The 16,398-nt window shown below is 47.9% G+C and overlaps 1 protein-coding gene across 1 annotated transcript; it reads right to left on the minus strand.

Moving 5' to 3' along the window:
* Positions 1-325: 325 nt before the first annotated feature.
* Positions 326-6,934, minus strand: LOC144510227 (heparan sulfate glucosamine 3-O-sulfotransferase 1-like). The gene is made up of 2 exons (XM_078239721.1): positions 6,920-6,934; positions 326-1,303 (listed from the first exon to the last, which is right to left on the minus strand). Exons 1-2 carry the CDS (start codon positions 6,932-6,934, stop codon positions 326-328), a joined length of 993 nt encoding a protein of 330 aa, XP_078095847.1.
* Positions 6,935-16,398: the final 9,464 nt, after the last annotated feature.

The following is a 16,398-nucleotide window of genomic DNA, read 5'->3' on the forward strand; positions in this document are numbered from 1 at the left end:
AGGAATGGGAACAAAGAAAATGGGGGCGAGCGGGCTGCTACAAGATGGTGGGATCTGACAGCCTCGCTGTTGATGCTCCCGAATGGAAAATCCCGCCGCGGGGAGGGAGCTGGAAAATTCCCCCCCCCGAAGAATTTGGACTAAACATTTCCCTGGTTAACATACACAATAAACACATGGACGTCCCTTTAAAATTGCTTCAAATCGCCAGGGGGGAGGGACGGGGGGGGATTCCCCAGTTGCGCCCGCCTCACGTATTCCCACCCGGCATCAACGGACCTTTAAGCGGTCCGTCAAAGTGGGAAATCTACCCCCCTCCGGCACCTCAGCAATGCGGCAAAATGGCCGCCTTCAGTTGCCCTTTCCGATCTTTTTTCTTGTCTGCGTTTTGTCGACGGTTGTGTCGGAAAACTGGCGACGAGGTCGTACGGTGTCTCCCCCCTCCCATCCCCGTCACCGAAGGTGCTGCCCTCTGACCCGCGCACCAGCGGAATGTCCGGCCCACCATCCGGAAGAAGTTGGCATTGTGCGGCCGGAGGTAGCGGCAGAGTTGGGCCAGCGCCACGCCGTCGACAGGCGGGTGGGGCCGCCCCTTGGAGGGGTCCAGGCAGCGTTGGAGGCCCCCGCTCCTCAGGCAGTAGAAGCCCTTGGTCTGGTTAAAGTAGAAATTGGCGGGCCGGATGCGAGGGGGGAGCTGGAGGAAGTTCTCCACCTGCCGCAGTTCACGGAGCGGGTCGGCAATCAGGAGGTCTCCGTCGACGATGTGGATCTGCCGCAGCGGGAACAGCTCCAGCCAGGCCGCAATGTGGACGTCGTAGAGGCTTCTCTGGACGGCTTTGTACCGGCTGTTCAATTCTCCCTCCCGCACCAGGAACTCCTCCACGGGCCTGTAGGCCTTGTGTCGCTCCTTCCTGTTGTACAGCACCTGAGTGTAGTCGGAGATCACTCGCTCCGCGGGGTCCCGGACTATCAGCAGGAGGCGCGTGGAACCGTCCATTCCGTGGATCCTCCGGGGGGCCTGGGTGGAGGTGAAGTAGCCTGGGGTTTTCTCCACCGTCACCTGGCCCGGCAGCGACATCGGCATCTGCCGGCGGTACCAGTCCAGGCCCTTGCGATAGTTGGCATCCCAGTCGAAGAAGTGGACTTCAGACTTAGCCACCATGACATCAGGGTGAAGATTCAGCATTTCCAAGAGCGCTCGCGTTCCCCCTTTCCGTACCCCGATGATGATGGTCTGAGGGACCTGCCGCAGACAAAAAGTGTAAAGTAACAGTAAAGTTAATTGATTAGTGTCACAAGTAGGCTTACATTAACGCTGCAATGAAGTTACTGTGAAAATCCCCTAGTCGCCACACTCCGGTGCCTGTTCAGGTTACACTGAGGGAGAATTTAGCACCTAACCAGCACGTCTTTCAGACTGCGGGAGGAAACCGGAGCACCCGGAGGAAACCCACGCAGACACGAGGGAGAACGTACAGACTCCACACAGACAGTGACCCAAGTCTGTCTCTGCCAACTTTGATCAGGCAGGAGCTGTCAAAAGTTAATTGAGGGAGTCTGTGAGAAGGCAAAGGGATGTCTGATAAGTGGGAGGTTTTCAAAAGTGTGTTAACCAGGGTTCAGGGTAAGCACATTCCTCTTAGAGTGAAGGGCAAGGCTGGCAGAAGTCAGGGAACCCTGGATGACTCGGAATATTGAGGCCCTGGTCAAGAAGAAGAAGGAGGCACATGACATGCATAGGCAGCTGGGATCAAGTGAATCCCTTGAAGAGTATAGGGGGTGTAGGAGTAGAGTTAAGAGAGAAATCAGGAGGGCAAAAAGGGGACACGAGATTGTTTTGGCAGATAAGGCAAAGGAGAATCCAAAGAGCTTCTACAAATACATAAAGGGCAAAAGAATAACAAGGGAGAGAGCAGGGCCTCTTGAGGATCAACAAGGTCATCTACATGCGGATCCACAAGAGATGGGTGAGATCCTAATCTCATCAGTATTTACTATTGAGAAAAGCATGGATGTTAGGGAACTTGGGGAAATAAATAGTGATGTCTTGAGGAGTGTACATATTACAGAGAAGGAGGTGCCGGAAGTCTTAAAGCGTATCAAGGTAGATAAATCCCCGGGACCTGATGAAGTGTATCCCAGGACATTGTGGGAGGCTAGGGAGGAAATTGTGGGTCCCCTAGCCGAGATATTTGAATCATCGATAGTCACGGGTGAGGTGCCTGAAGATTGGAGAGTGGCAAATGTTGTGCCTTTGTTTAAAAAGGGCTGCAGGGAAAAGCCTGGGAACTACAGGCCGGTGAGCCTCACATCTGAGGTGGGTAAATTGTTGGAAGGTATTTTGAGAGACAGGATCTACAGGCATTTAGAGATACAAGGACTGATTAGGGACAGTCAGCATGGCTTTGTGAGTGGAAAATCATGTCTCACAAATTTAATTGAGTTTTTTGAAGGGGTAACCAAGAAGGTAGATGAGGGCAGTGCAGTTGATGTTGTCTACATGGACTTTAGCAAGGCCTTTGACAAGGTATCACATGGTAGGTTGTTGCATAAGGTTAAATCTCACAGGATCCAGGGTGAACTAGCTAAATGAATACAAAATTGGCTTGATGACAGAAGTCGATGGTAGTCATGATGTGGAGATGCCGGCGTTGGACTGGGGTAAACACAGTAAGAAGTCTCACAACACCAGGTTAAAGTCCAACAGGTTTATTTGGTAGCAAATACCATAAGCTTTCGGAGTGCTGCTCCTTCGTCAGATGGAGTGGTCTCTGTTCTCCAACAGTGCACAGACACAGAAATCAAGTTACAGAATACTAATTAGAATGCAAATCTCTACAGCCAGCCGGTCTTAAAAGGTACAGATAATGTGGGTGGAGGGAACATTAAACACAGGTTAAAGAGATGTGTATTGTCTCCAGACAGAACAGCTGGTGAGATTATGCAAGACCAGGGGGAAAGCTGTGGGGGTTACTGATAATGTGACATAAATCCAACATCCCGGTTTAGGCCGTCCTCATGTGTGCGGAACGTGGCTATCAGTTTCTGCTCAGCGACTCTGCGCTGTCGTGTGTCGTGAAGGCCGCCTTGGAGAACGCTTACCTGAAGATCACGGGCATTCAGCCTTGGATCTTCAGGTAAGCGTTCTCCAAGGCGGCCTTCACGACACACGACAGCGCAGAGTTGCTGAGCAGAAACTGATAGCCAAGTTCCGCACACATGAGGACGGCCTAAACCAGGATGTTGGATTTATGTCACATTATCAGTAACCCCCACAGCTTTCCCCCTGGTCTTGCATAATCACACAAGCTGTTCTGTCTGGAGACAATACACATCTCTTTAACCTGTGTTTAATGTTCCCTCCACCCACATTATCTGTACCTTTTAAGACCTGGCTGGCTGTAGAGATTTGCATTCTAATTAGTATTCTGTAACTTGATTTCTGTGTCTGTGCACTGTTGGAGAACAGAGACCACTCCATCTGACGAAGGAGCAGCAAGCTCCGAAAGCTTATGGTATTTGCTACCAAATAAACCTGTTGGACTTTAACCTGGTGTTGTGAGACTTCTTATTGATGACAGAAGCCAGAGGGTGGTTGTAGAGGGTTGTTTTTCAAACTGGAGGCCTGTGACCAGCGGTGTGCCTCAGGGATCGGTGCTGGGCCCACTGTTATTTGTCATTTATATTAGTGATTTGGATGAGAATATAGGAGGCATCATTAGTAAGTTTGCAGATGACACCAAGATTGGTGGCATAGTGGACAGTGAAGAAGGTTATCTTGGATTGCAACGGGATCTTGATCAATTGGACCAGTGGGCTGACGAATGGCAGATGGAGTTTAATTTAGATAAATGTGAGGTGATGCATTTTGGTAGATTGAACCAGGGCAGGACTTACTCAGTTAATGGTAGGGTGTTGGGGAGAGTTACAGAACAAAGAGATCTAGGGGTACATGTTCATAGCTCCTTGAAAGTGGAGTCACAGGTGGACAGAGTGGTGAAGAAGGCATTCGGCATGCTTGGTTTCATTGGTCAGAACTTTGAATACAGGAGTTGGGACGTCTTGTTGAAGTTGTACAAGACATTGGTAAGGCCACACTTGGAATACTGTGTACAGTTCTGGTCACCCTATTATAGAAAGGATATTATTAAACTAGAAAGAGTGTAGAAAAGATTTACTAGGATGTTACCGGGACCCCCAACTCGGTTTGAGTTATAAGGAGAGCCTGGATAGACTGGGACTTTTTTCCCTGGAGCATAGAAGGTTGAGGAGAGATCTTATAGGGGTCTATAAAATAATGAGGAGCATAGATCAGCGAGATAGTGAATATCTTTTCCTAAAGGTAGGGGAGTCTAAAACTAGAGGGCATAGGTTTAAGGTGAGAGGGGAGAGATACAAAAGGGTCCAGAGGGGCAATTTTTTCACACAGAGGGTGGTGAGTGTCTGGAACAAGCTGCCAGAGGTAGCAGTAGAGGCAGGTATAATTTTTTTTTTAAAAAGCATTTACACAGTTACATGGGTAAGATGGGTATAGAGGGATATAGGCCCAATGCGGGCAATTGGGACTAGCTTAGTGGTTTAAAAAAAGGGGGAGGCATGGACAAGTTGGGCCGAAGGGCCTGTTTCCATGCTGTAAACCTCTATGACTCTATGACTGTATACTCTTTAAGGGATTCACTTGGTCTCAGCTGCTTATGCATGTCATGTGCCTCCTTCTTTCTTCTTCTTGACCAGGGCCTCAATATCCCGACTCATCCAGAGTTCCCTACTTCTCCCAGCCTTGCCCTTCACTCTAAGAGGAATGTGCTTACTCTGAACGTTGGTTAACACACTTTTGAAAGTCTCCCACTTACCAGACGTCCCTTTGCCTTTCCACAGACTCCCCCAAATTAAATTTTGAAAGTTCCTGCCTGATACCATCAAAAGAAAATCCCTCATAAGAAAAACCCTCCCTACCCGGGATCAACCTGGTGAACCTCCTCTGGACTGCCTCCAATGCCGGGATATCTTTCCTTAGGTAAGGGGACCTAAACTGTTCACGGTATTCCAGGTGCGGTCTAACCAGTGTCTTGTATAGTTTCAGCAAGACTTCCCTATTTTTAGACTCCATTCCCTTTGAAATAAAGGCCAATATTCCATCGGCCTCCCCTATTGGCTGCTGAACTTGCGCGTAAGCTTTTTGTGATTGATACACGGGGACCCCCAAATCCCTCTGAGCCGGAACTTTCTGCAGCCTCTCTCCATTTAAATAATATTCAGCTTCTTTATTCTTCCTACCAAATGGCCTAGCTTCCCATTTTCCTGCATTATTTTCCACCTTCCAAATTATCCAACCCCATTAATCCCCCAACCTACCACTTTTTGGCCACGAAGGGGCAACTTAGCATGGCCAATCCACCTAACCTACATACCCCATTCAAAGATGTGCAGGTTAGGTGGATTGGCCATGCTAACTTGCCCCTTAGTGTCTAAACATGTGCAGGTTAGGTGGATTGGCCATGCTAAATTGCCCCTTAGTATCCAAAGATGTGCAGGTTAGGGGGATTGGCCATGCTAAATTGTCCCTTAGTGTCCAAAGATGTGCAGGTTAGGTGGATTGGCCATGCTAAATTGTCCCTTAGTGTCCAAAGATGTGCAGGTTAGGGGGATTGGCCATGCTAAATTGTCCCTTAGTGTCCAAAGATGTGCAGGTTAGGTGGATTGGCCATGCTAAATTGTCCCTTAGTATCCAAAGATGTGCAGGTTAGGTGGATTGGCCATGCTAAATTGCCCCTTAGTGTCCAAAGATGTGTAGGTTAGGTGGATTGGCCATGCTAAATTGCCCCTTAGTGCCCAAAGATGTGTAGGTTAGGGGGATTGGCCGTGCTAAATTGCCCCTTATGATGTGTAGGTTGGGTGGATTGGCCACATTAAATTGTCCGTTAGTGCCCAAAGATGTGTAGCTTGGGTGGATTGGCCATGCTAAATTGTCCCTTAGTATCCAAAGATGTGCAGGTTAGGTGGATTGGCCATGCTAAATTGCCCCTTAGTGTCCAAAGATGTGTAGCTTGGGTGGATTGGCCATGTTAAATTGTCCCTTAGTGTCTAAAGGTGTGTAGTTTAGGGGGATTAACAGGGTAAATGCATGGGGTTACGGGAATGGGGCGGAGGTGGGAATGGTTGTCAGGGAGTCGGTGCACACTCAATGGGCGAATGGCCTCCTTCTGCACTGTAGGGTTTCTCTGATTCAAGTTGTATTGAATGACAGAGCAGGTTCGATGGGCTGAAAGGCCGCCTGTTCCTTTGTTCCTCTGATTGAGGGATAAATATTGGCCTATGCACTGGGATGGGGTGGGTGGAGAGGGGGGATCTACCCTGCTCTTCTTTGCATTAGTGGTCAAGGGATCCTTCATGTCCCCATTAGTCGGGGGGCCTTGGTTTAAGCAACATCTCCTTTGAAAGATGGCATCTCCGGTCATGTGATTGCACAAATCTTTGTCTGAGATTGGTCAGCGTTAGGTGTCGACTAAAGCACTCGGTGGTCGGGTCACAAGAGACAAACCTTGCGCGTGGCATTAGCAAGGAGGTGTTTCCCTGGAGTAGGACGTCGTGGGTCTGAGAGCGTGGGGCCTGTGGACTGGGCATTTGATAGGTACAGAAGTACCCCGAGGAGAACGATCACCCCTCCGATGACTAACCGCCACATGAGGAGGGATAGGGCAAGTTTCCGACCAGCAACGCCTCAACAGGACACGGCAAGAGAGATGACCATGGTGCTAATGTCCAAAATCTCCATCGACTCCCGGGAGAAGGCCCACAATCCAGGTCAAGCTGTAAGTGAGAGAAAAAAGTCAAAATATCAGGATTATCCAATGGCCTTGCATTTGTGGGGCTGGAATATATCGTCATAAATCAGAATATTTTCACAAATGGGCCTCACCCTTGTGTCAGCCATTTTGTGTTGGCCATTTTGTGTCTGCCATTTTGTGTTGGCCATTTTGTGTCTGCCATTTTGTGTTGTCATTTTGTGTTGGCCATTGTGAACGCACAAAATTAAGTCATAGACAGTGTTTTTCGCAGCAGGGGTCAAAGTTCTCGTAAGAAACTAGCCACGTGAAAGATTGGCTAAGACTGGACACTCAGAGTCATACGGCGGAATTCTCCCAAAATTAACCTGGGGCAGGATTTTCCACTCACACTCGCCCCAAGGCTGGAAATTCCCGCCTGAGGTCAACAGATCTTTGCATGGTCTCTCCTCACCAACCACATCAGCAGCATGTTCCCCCAGCATCCCCCACTCCCTGACACGGGTCACTGGCCCCCCGAAGAGTTCCCCAGCCTGACTCCCCGACATGCTGCCAAATCATGAACCCCCAGTTGCCCGCCATCATCACCCCTTCATGCCTTCCCTATCATCACCACCTTCATGGTGTACCACTTTGCCTCCCCCCCCTCCACCATGGCCCCCACTCAAGCTCCAACCCCTCGGCTCTGCCCCGGCACACTGGTGATGCCCGGCTAGCACACAGACGGTGCCCAACTGGCACTGCCGGGGTGCCTGGTGGGCAAAATTAATAATGACTTTATTCTGTGCTTTCAAAATGATGGACACAAAATGGCCAACACAAAATGGCCGACACAAAATGACCAACACAAAATGGCCGATACAAAATGGCCAACACAAAGTGGCTGACACAAATAGCTGACACAAAATGGCCGACACAAAATGGCCGACACAAACTGACTGACACAAAGTGGTTGACACAAAATGGCTTCCATGCCCCCTCCCACCCCAACCCGGTGTGACCATCACGCCAGGTCTACGCTAATGGAGACGAGTCATGATTCTCACTGCTCTCGCGCCACATTAATTGGCCGGAGAATCCCGTGCTCTGGAATTCGAACAGGCTGTGCAAGCTCGAATGTTGCTTTAAATATGCAAATTGGCTTCATGCCCTTTCTGGGCGCCATGACAACGGGTGACCAGGAGAATCGCAAACTGGCACTGTGCTCAAAGTTGATTTTTAGGCTGGTCCGCTGTTCTCCGGGATTGGAGCGGTCCGCGTCAGGTGTGGCCAGATCGGAGAATCGACCCCCTTGTGTTTTACAGCACAGAGAGAGAGGTCCTTCGGCCCATCTGGCTATCAAGCACCTATCTATTCTAACCCCATTTCGTAGCACACGGTCCGTAGCCTTGTGTGCTACGGTTTTCCAAGTGCTTATCTAAATGTTCCCGCCTCTACCCCCCTGTCAGGCAACGAGTCCCACCACCCTCTGGGTGAAAAAACTTTTCCTCAAAACCCCTCTCAATCTCCTGTCCCTTCCCTTAAATCTCTGCCCCCTGGTTGTTGCCCCTCTACGAAGGGGAAAAGTTCCTTCCTATCCACCCGATCGATGTCCCTCATCATTCTGTACCCCTCGATCAGGTCCCCCCTCAGCCTTCTCTGCTCCCAAGGAAAACAACCCCAGTCTAACCAGCCTCTCTTCATAGCTGGAACACTCCAGGCAGGCAGCATCCTGGTGAATCTCCTCCACACCCTCTCCGGAATGTCAGCTATGACTCTCACCAACTTTTACAGATGCACCAGAGAAAGCATTCTTTCTGGTTGTATCACAGCTTGGTCTGGCTCCTGCTCTGCCCAAGACCACAAGGAACTACAAAAGGTCATGAATGTAGCCCAGTCCATCACACAAACCAGCCTCCCATCCATTCACTCTGTCTACACTTCCCGCTGCCTTGGGAAAAGCAGCCAGCATAATCAAGGACCCCACACACCCCGGACATTCTCTCTTCCACCTTCTTCCGTCGGGAAAAAGATACAAAAGTCTGAGGTCATGTACCAACCGACTCAAGAACAGCTTCTTCCCTGCTGCCATCAGACTTTTGAATGGACTTACCTTGCATTAAGTTGATCTTTCTCTACACCCTAGCTATGACTGTAACACTACATTCTGCACCCTCTCCTTTCCTTCTCCCCTATGTACTCTATGAATGGTATGCTTTGTCTGTATAGTGCGCAAGAAACAATACTTTTCACTGTATCCCAATACATGTGACAATAATTAGTCAAATCAAATCAAATCAAACCCTAGCTATGACTGTAACACTACATTCTGTCCCCTCTCCTTTCCTTCTCTATGAACGGTATGCTTAGTCTGTATAGCGCGCAAGAAACAATACTTTTCACTGTATCCCAATACATGTGATAATAAATCAAACAATACTTTTCACTGTATCCCAGTACATGTGACAATAATAAATCAAATAATACTTTTCACTGTATCCCAGTACATGTGACAATAATAAATCAAACAATACTTTTCACTGTATGTTAATGCATGTGGCAATAATAAATCAAATCAAATCAAATCAAATCAAATCAAATCAAATCAAATCAGAGTTTCGTGTGAGTTCAAGGTTACATCTTCAGTCATCCCGGTCATGTACAGCAGAGGTGCTAAGTTGGGCCTGGATTTAGGAGAAGTCTTTGATTGTTATCAAAGACTTGAGCTAGAATGTGACACCCCCCACGACTGAACAGCCTGCCAATGTTCACTGACTATACTGACTACTGACTACTCGGGGCACAGTTTATAAAAAAAAGGAGTCTCACCTTTAAGAGATGAGGAGGAATTTCTTCTCTCAGAGGTCCTCAGAGTGGAGGGACAGTGGTTAGCACTGCTGCCTCACAGCGCCAGGGACCCGGGTTCGATTCCCGGCTTGGGTCACTGTCTGTGTGGAGTTTGCACATTCTTCTCGTGTCTGCGTGGGTTTCCTCTGGGTGCTCCGATTTCCTCCCACACTCCAATGTGCGGGTTAGGTGGATTGGCCATACTAAATTGCCCCTGAGTGTCAGGGGGACTAATGGGGTAAATGCATGGGGTTATGGGGATAGGACCTGGGTGGGATTGTGGTCGGTGCAGACTCGATGGGCTGAATGGCCTCCTTCTGCACTGTAGGGATTCGATGATGATTCTATTAAGTTGGCAATGCCGCCTTCATTTTAAATTCAAACTCTGTTATAAAGTACTTCGAAGTCGGACGTGGGGAGAAGCCAGTTCCCCTGATCGGAACAGTATCAATCTCTCATTGCCACTCCCTATTGTCAACTGAGGTTCCCCTCAAGCCCATTTGTTCAACCCTCCAGACGTTAGCTAAAGAGACACACCAGAGAGACGATGTACGACAGAGTGATATCACCGTCCCAGGCGTGCCAAGGGGATTGTGAAAGGTTCTTCGCGCTTGGCTGAGCTTTTGTTCAGGTGTCTCACCTTTCCCACACTGTGGTTTCCATCAAATCGCTCCTGAATTAAGTCTCCTGATAACTGCGTCACTCCCCCACCCTCTTGGTCTCACTAAGCAATGCCAGGATTGGTGGAGAGGTTAAGTCGAGTGTCAAATGTGTCATTTTTGTCTGGTGCATTAAGCAGGGTGGAAACAAGAAAGGCAATGGTTCCAAATACATTGAGGGAAATGTCACCTCTGATCCCATATTAGAGAATCACAACAGTGCAGAAGGAGGCCATTCAGCCCATCGAGCCTGCACGACAATCCCACCCAGGTCCTATCCCTGTAACCCTGCTAGTCCCCTTAATTGTCCATGATAATTGGCCAATTTAGCATGGCCAATCCACTTAACCTACACATCTTTGAACACTAAGGGGCAATTTAGCATGGCCAATCCACCTAACCTACACATCTTTGGACACTAAGGGGCAATTTAGCATGGCCAATCCCCCTAACCTGCACATCTTTGAACACTAAGGAACAATTTAGCATGGTTAATCTATCTAACCTGCACATCTTTGGACACTAAGGAACAATTTAGCATGGTTAATCTATCTAACCTGCACATCTTTGGACACTAAGGGGCACTTTAGCACTGCCAATCTACCTATTTCGCACATCTTTGGACACTAACGGTCAGTCCAGCATGGCCAACCTGCACATCTTTGGACTGTGGGAGGAAACCGGAGTACCCGGAGGAAACCCAGGCAGACACGGCGGGGGACGTGCAGAATCCGACACAGACAGTGATCCGAGGCTGGAATTGAACCCGGCTCCCTGGCGCTGTGAGGCAGCAGTGCTAACCACGTGCCACCGTGTCACCCATAGCATTGTGGGTAATTCCCTAGGCTATACTTCATGGGAAGCAGTCCCGAATCGAAGTCGATATTAACCCTTTCTCGTCCTCTGCATTGTTTAGCATCTGGATGAGAATAACAATTCCTGTTGGCCTGAACCGCCCCCCCCCCCACCCCGCCTCCCGTCCCCCACCCTGAAGGGAGTTAATCTGTTCATTTTAAATTATTGCCCCATTCACATCTCAACACTGAAGGCCTCTGCCAGAAAGCTGAGCTGCTCACCGTTTGAAAAAAACCCACCAGAGGACCTCATTGCTGCAACACGAGAGTTTGCAAAGAAGAACGCTGAGTCGGGACCATTCTCCCCAGTGAGAACAAAGAACAAAGAACAAAGAAAATTACAGCACAGGAACAGGCCCTTCAGCCCTCCAAGCCTGCACCGACCATGCTGCCCGTCTGAACTAAAACCCCCTACCCTTCCGGGGACCATATCCCTCTATTCCCATCCTATTCATGTAATTGTCAAGATGCCACTTAAAACTCAATATCATATCTGCTTCCGCTACCTCCCCCAGCAGCAAGTTTCGGGCACCCACCACCCTCTGTGTAAAAGAACTTGCCTCGTACATCTCCTTTAAACCTTGCCCCTCACACCTTAAACCTGTGCCCCCTAGTAATTGACTCTTCCACCCTGGGAAAAAGCTTCTGACTATCCACTCTGTCCATGCCCCTCATAGTCTTGTAGACTTCTATCAGGTCGTCCCTCAACCTCCGTCGTTCCAGAGAGAACAAACCAAGTTTCTCCAACCTCTCCTCATAGCTAATGCCCTCCATACCAGGCAACATCCTGGAAAATCTTTTCTGTACCCTCTCCAAAGCCTCCACATCCTTCTGGTAGTGTGGCGACCAGAATTGAACACTATATTCCAAATGCGGCCTAACTAAGGCTCAATAAAGCTGCAACATTACTTGCCAATTTCTAAACTCAGTGCCCCGGCCGACGAAGGCAAGCATGCCGTATGCCTTCTTGACTACCTTCTCTACCTGCATTGCCACTTTCAGTGACCTGTGTGCCTGTACACCCAGATCCCTTTGCCTATCAATACTCTTAAGGGTTCTGCCATTTACTGTATATTTCCTATCTGTATTAGACCTTCCAAAATACATTACCTCACATTTGTCTGGATTAAACTCCATCTGCCATCTCTCCGCCCAAGTCTCCAACTGATCTATATCCTGCTGTATCCTCTGATGGTCCTCATCACTATCCTCAAATCCACCAACCTTTGTGTCATCCGCAAACTTACGAATCAATCCAGTTACATTTTCCTCCAAATCATTTATATATATTACAAACAGCAAAGGTCCCAGCACTGATCCCTGAGGAACGCCAGTTGTCACAGCCCTCCATTCGGAAACGCACCCTTCCACTGCTACCCTCTGTCTTCTTTGACCGAGCCAGTTTTGTATCCACCTTGCCAGTTCACCTCTGATCCCATGCGACTTCACCTTCTGCACCAGTCTGCCATGAGGGACCTTGTCAAAGGCCTTACTGAAGTCCATGTCGACAACATCCACTGCCCTACCTTCATCAATCATCTTCGTCACTTCCTCAAAAAACTCGATCAAGTTCGTGAGACACGACCTCCCCTTCACAAAGCCATGTTGCCTCTCACTAATACGTCCACTTATTTCCAAGTGGGAATAAATCCTGTCTCGAAGAATCCTCTCCAATAATTTCCCTACCATTGATGTAAGGCTCACCGGCCTGTAATTACCTCAATTATTCTTGCTATCCTTCTTAAACAAAGGAACAACAAATTCTCCAATCCTCTGGGACCTCCCCTGTAGCCAGTGAGGATACAAAGATTTCTCTCAAGGCCCCAGCAACTTCCTCCCTTGCCTCTCTCAGTATTCTGGGGTATATCCCATCAGGCCCTGGGGACTTGTCTACCTTAATGTTTCTCAAGAACCCCAATACCTCCTCCTTTTTGATCTCAACATGACTCAAACTATCTACACATCCTTTCCCAGACTCATCATCCACCAAGTCCTTCTCTTTGGTGAATACTGACGCAAAGTACTCATTTAATACCTCGCCCATTTCCTCTGGCTCCACGCATAGATTCCCTCCCTTGTCCTTGAGTGGGCCAACCCTCTCCCTGGCTACCCTCTTGCTCTTTATATATGTATAAAAAGCCTTGGGATTTTCCTTAATCCTGCTGCCAATGCTTTTTTGTGACTTCTTTTAGCCCTCCTTACTCCTTGCTTAGGTTTCTTTCTACTTTCCTTGTATTCCACACTTGCTTCGTGTGTTCCCAGCCTCCTAGCCTTGACAAATGCTTCCTTTTTCTCTTTGACTAGGCTCACAATATCCCTCGTTATCCAAGGTTCCCAAAACTTGTCATACTTATCCTTCATCCTTACAGGAATGTGCCGGTCTTGAATCCCCATCAACTTACACTTGAAAGCCTCCCACATGTCAGATGTTGATTTGCCCTCAAACATCTGCCCCCAATCTACATTGTTCAGTTCCTGCCTAATATTGTTGTAATTAGCCTTCCCCCAATTTAGCTCCTTAACTTGAGGACTACACTTATCTTTATCCATCAGTACCTTAAAACTTACTGAATTGTGGTCACTGTTCCCAAACTGCTCTCTATGAAAACCCTACTGAAAACTGAGAACCCCCCCTCTCCCCTCCCAAAAAAAACACAGCAGCGTCTGTGGACTGGGACCCCCTCAGCTGGATTCAGTTTCACACTGTCACTCATGGTTCACACTCATTTCCATATACAAGTCCCCTTGAGCACCACAATCTGGTCTGACGTGAGGATACAGCACTGTCAGGGGGTGTGGATGAGATGCTAAAGTGAGGCACAGGCGAGAAATGAAATCCGGTGGCAGAGAGTCTTAGAGTGACGGAGATTGACACTTTCCGATGATGCCAACCTTGGAGAGCAGTGAAAGGCTGGTGATAGGAGGGCATTGACGGGCAGTTGGAATGGGTAGGCACATCAAATTTAATATTGTGAAATGATTCATTTTGATCGGAAGAGCGAGGGGAGACTGTACAAAATAAAGGATACAATTCTATAAGGAGGCGCAGAGAAAGAGGGACCTTGAAGTCTAAGTACTTAAAGGGATTGCAATGGCCTAGTGGTACTATTGCGAGACTGTTAATCTAGAAACTCAGCTAATGTTTGGGTACCAGGGTTCGAATCCCGCCACGGCAGATGGTGGAATTTGAATTCAATAAAAAATATCTGGAATTAAGAATCTACCGATGACCATGAAACCATTGTCGGAAAAACCCATCTGGTTCCCTTTAGGGAAGGAAATCTGCCGTCCTTACCCGGTCTGGCCTACATGTGTCTCCAGAGCCACAGCAATGTGGTTAACTCTCAACTGCCCTCGGGCAACTAGGGATGGGCAATAAATGCTGGCCCAGCCAGTGACGCTCCATGTCCCACGAATGAATAAAAAAAAGATCGAACAGGTTGCAGGGCAGGTTGAGAAAGTGGTTGAAAGGCAGGTGGGGTCTCAGGGTTTTATTAATTAAGGCACAGAGTACAAAAAACAAGACTGTTTCAGTTAACCTTTATAAAACACTGGTTGAGTTTCAACTCGAGTATTGTGCCCACATTCTGGGCACCACACTTTACGACGGATGTGAAGTCTTTGGAGAGATGGTGGAAAAGATTCAGGATAGGGTTCCATGGATGAGGGACCTCAGTTATGAGGATAGATTGGAGAAGTTCGGACTGTTCTCCTTGGAGAAGAGAAGGCTGAGGGGTGATTCAATTGAGGTGTTCAAAATCATGAGGGGGTTTGGGACAGAGTCAAGAGGGAGAGAGTCTGAGGTCACGTACCAACCGACTCAAGAACAGCTTCCTCCCTGCTGCCATCGGACTTTTGAATGGACCTACCTCGCATTAAGTTGATCTTTCTCTACACCCTAGCTATGATTGGAACATTACATTCTGCACTCTCTCCTTTCCTTCTCTATGAATGGTATGCTTTATCTGTATAGACACAAGAAACAATACTTTTCACTGTATGTGACAATAATAAATTAAATCAAATCAAAAGACTATTCCCATTGCTGGAAGGATTGAGAACCAAAGGGCATTCAAGGTGTTTGGCTAAAGAAGCAATCTTTAGTTTTTTAAAGTTTATTTATTAGTGTCACAAGTAGGCTTACATTAACACTGCAATGAAGTTACTGTGAAAATCCCCTAGTCGCCACATTCCAGTGCCTGTTCGGGTTACACTGAGGGAGAATTTAGCACCTAACCAGCACGTCTTTCAGACTGTGGGAGGAAACTGGAGCACCCGGAGGAAACTCACGCAGACACGGGGAGAACGTGCAGACTCCACACAGACAGTGACCCGAGCCGGGAATCGAACCCGGGTCCCTGGCGCTGTGAGACAGCAGTGCTAAACACTGTGCCACTGGGCCACCTTGGAAGAGAATATTATTCATATCTCAACAATTGCACTGCCATGGTGAGGCCACCCTTTTTTAAGCAGCAGCTTTCAGGAAATTAAGCATGATGTTGCAACATGAATATTCGAAATAGGGGCAGGAGGAGGCCACTGGGTCCCTCGAGCCTGCTCCGCCAATCAATCAGACATTGAGATCAGATTGGAATCTCAACCCCACACTCCCGCCTGACAACCTTTCACCCACTTTCACACAGTAGGTGAATCAAAGAAAGGACCGCACCAACAAACCATTAGATTCAACTATCTTAATGTAGCCCAATCCATCACGCAAACCAGCCTCCCATCCATTGACTCTGTCTACACTTCCCGCTGCCTCGGGAAAAGCAGCCAGCATAATCAAGGACCCCACGCACCCTGGACATTCTCGCTTCCACCTTCTTCCGTCAGGAAAACGATACAAATGTCTGAGGTCACAGACCAACCGACTCAAGAACAGCTTCTTCCCTGCTGCCATCAGACTTTTGAATAGACCTACCTTATATTAAGCTGATCTTTCTCTACAGCCTAGCTGTGACTGTCACACTATATTCTGCACTCTCTCCTTTCCTTCTCTATGAACGGTATGTTTTGTCTGTATAGTGCGCAAGAAACAATACTTTTCACTGTATCCCAATACATGTGACAATAATAAATCAAACAATACTTTTCACTGTATCCCAGTACATGTGACAATAATAAATCAAACAATACTTTTCACTGTGTCCCAATACATGTGACAATAATAAATCAAACAATACTTTTCACTGTATCCCAGTACATGTGACAATAATAAATCAAACAATACTTTTCACTGTATCCCAATACATGTGACAATAATAAATCAAA

Source organism: Mustelus asterias, chromosome 22 (genome assembly GCF_964213995.1).
Source record: "Mustelus asterias chromosome 22, sMusAst1.hap1.1, whole genome shotgun sequence".
Taxonomy (NCBI): Eukaryota; Metazoa; Chordata; class Chondrichthyes; order Carcharhiniformes; family Triakidae; genus Mustelus; species Mustelus asterias.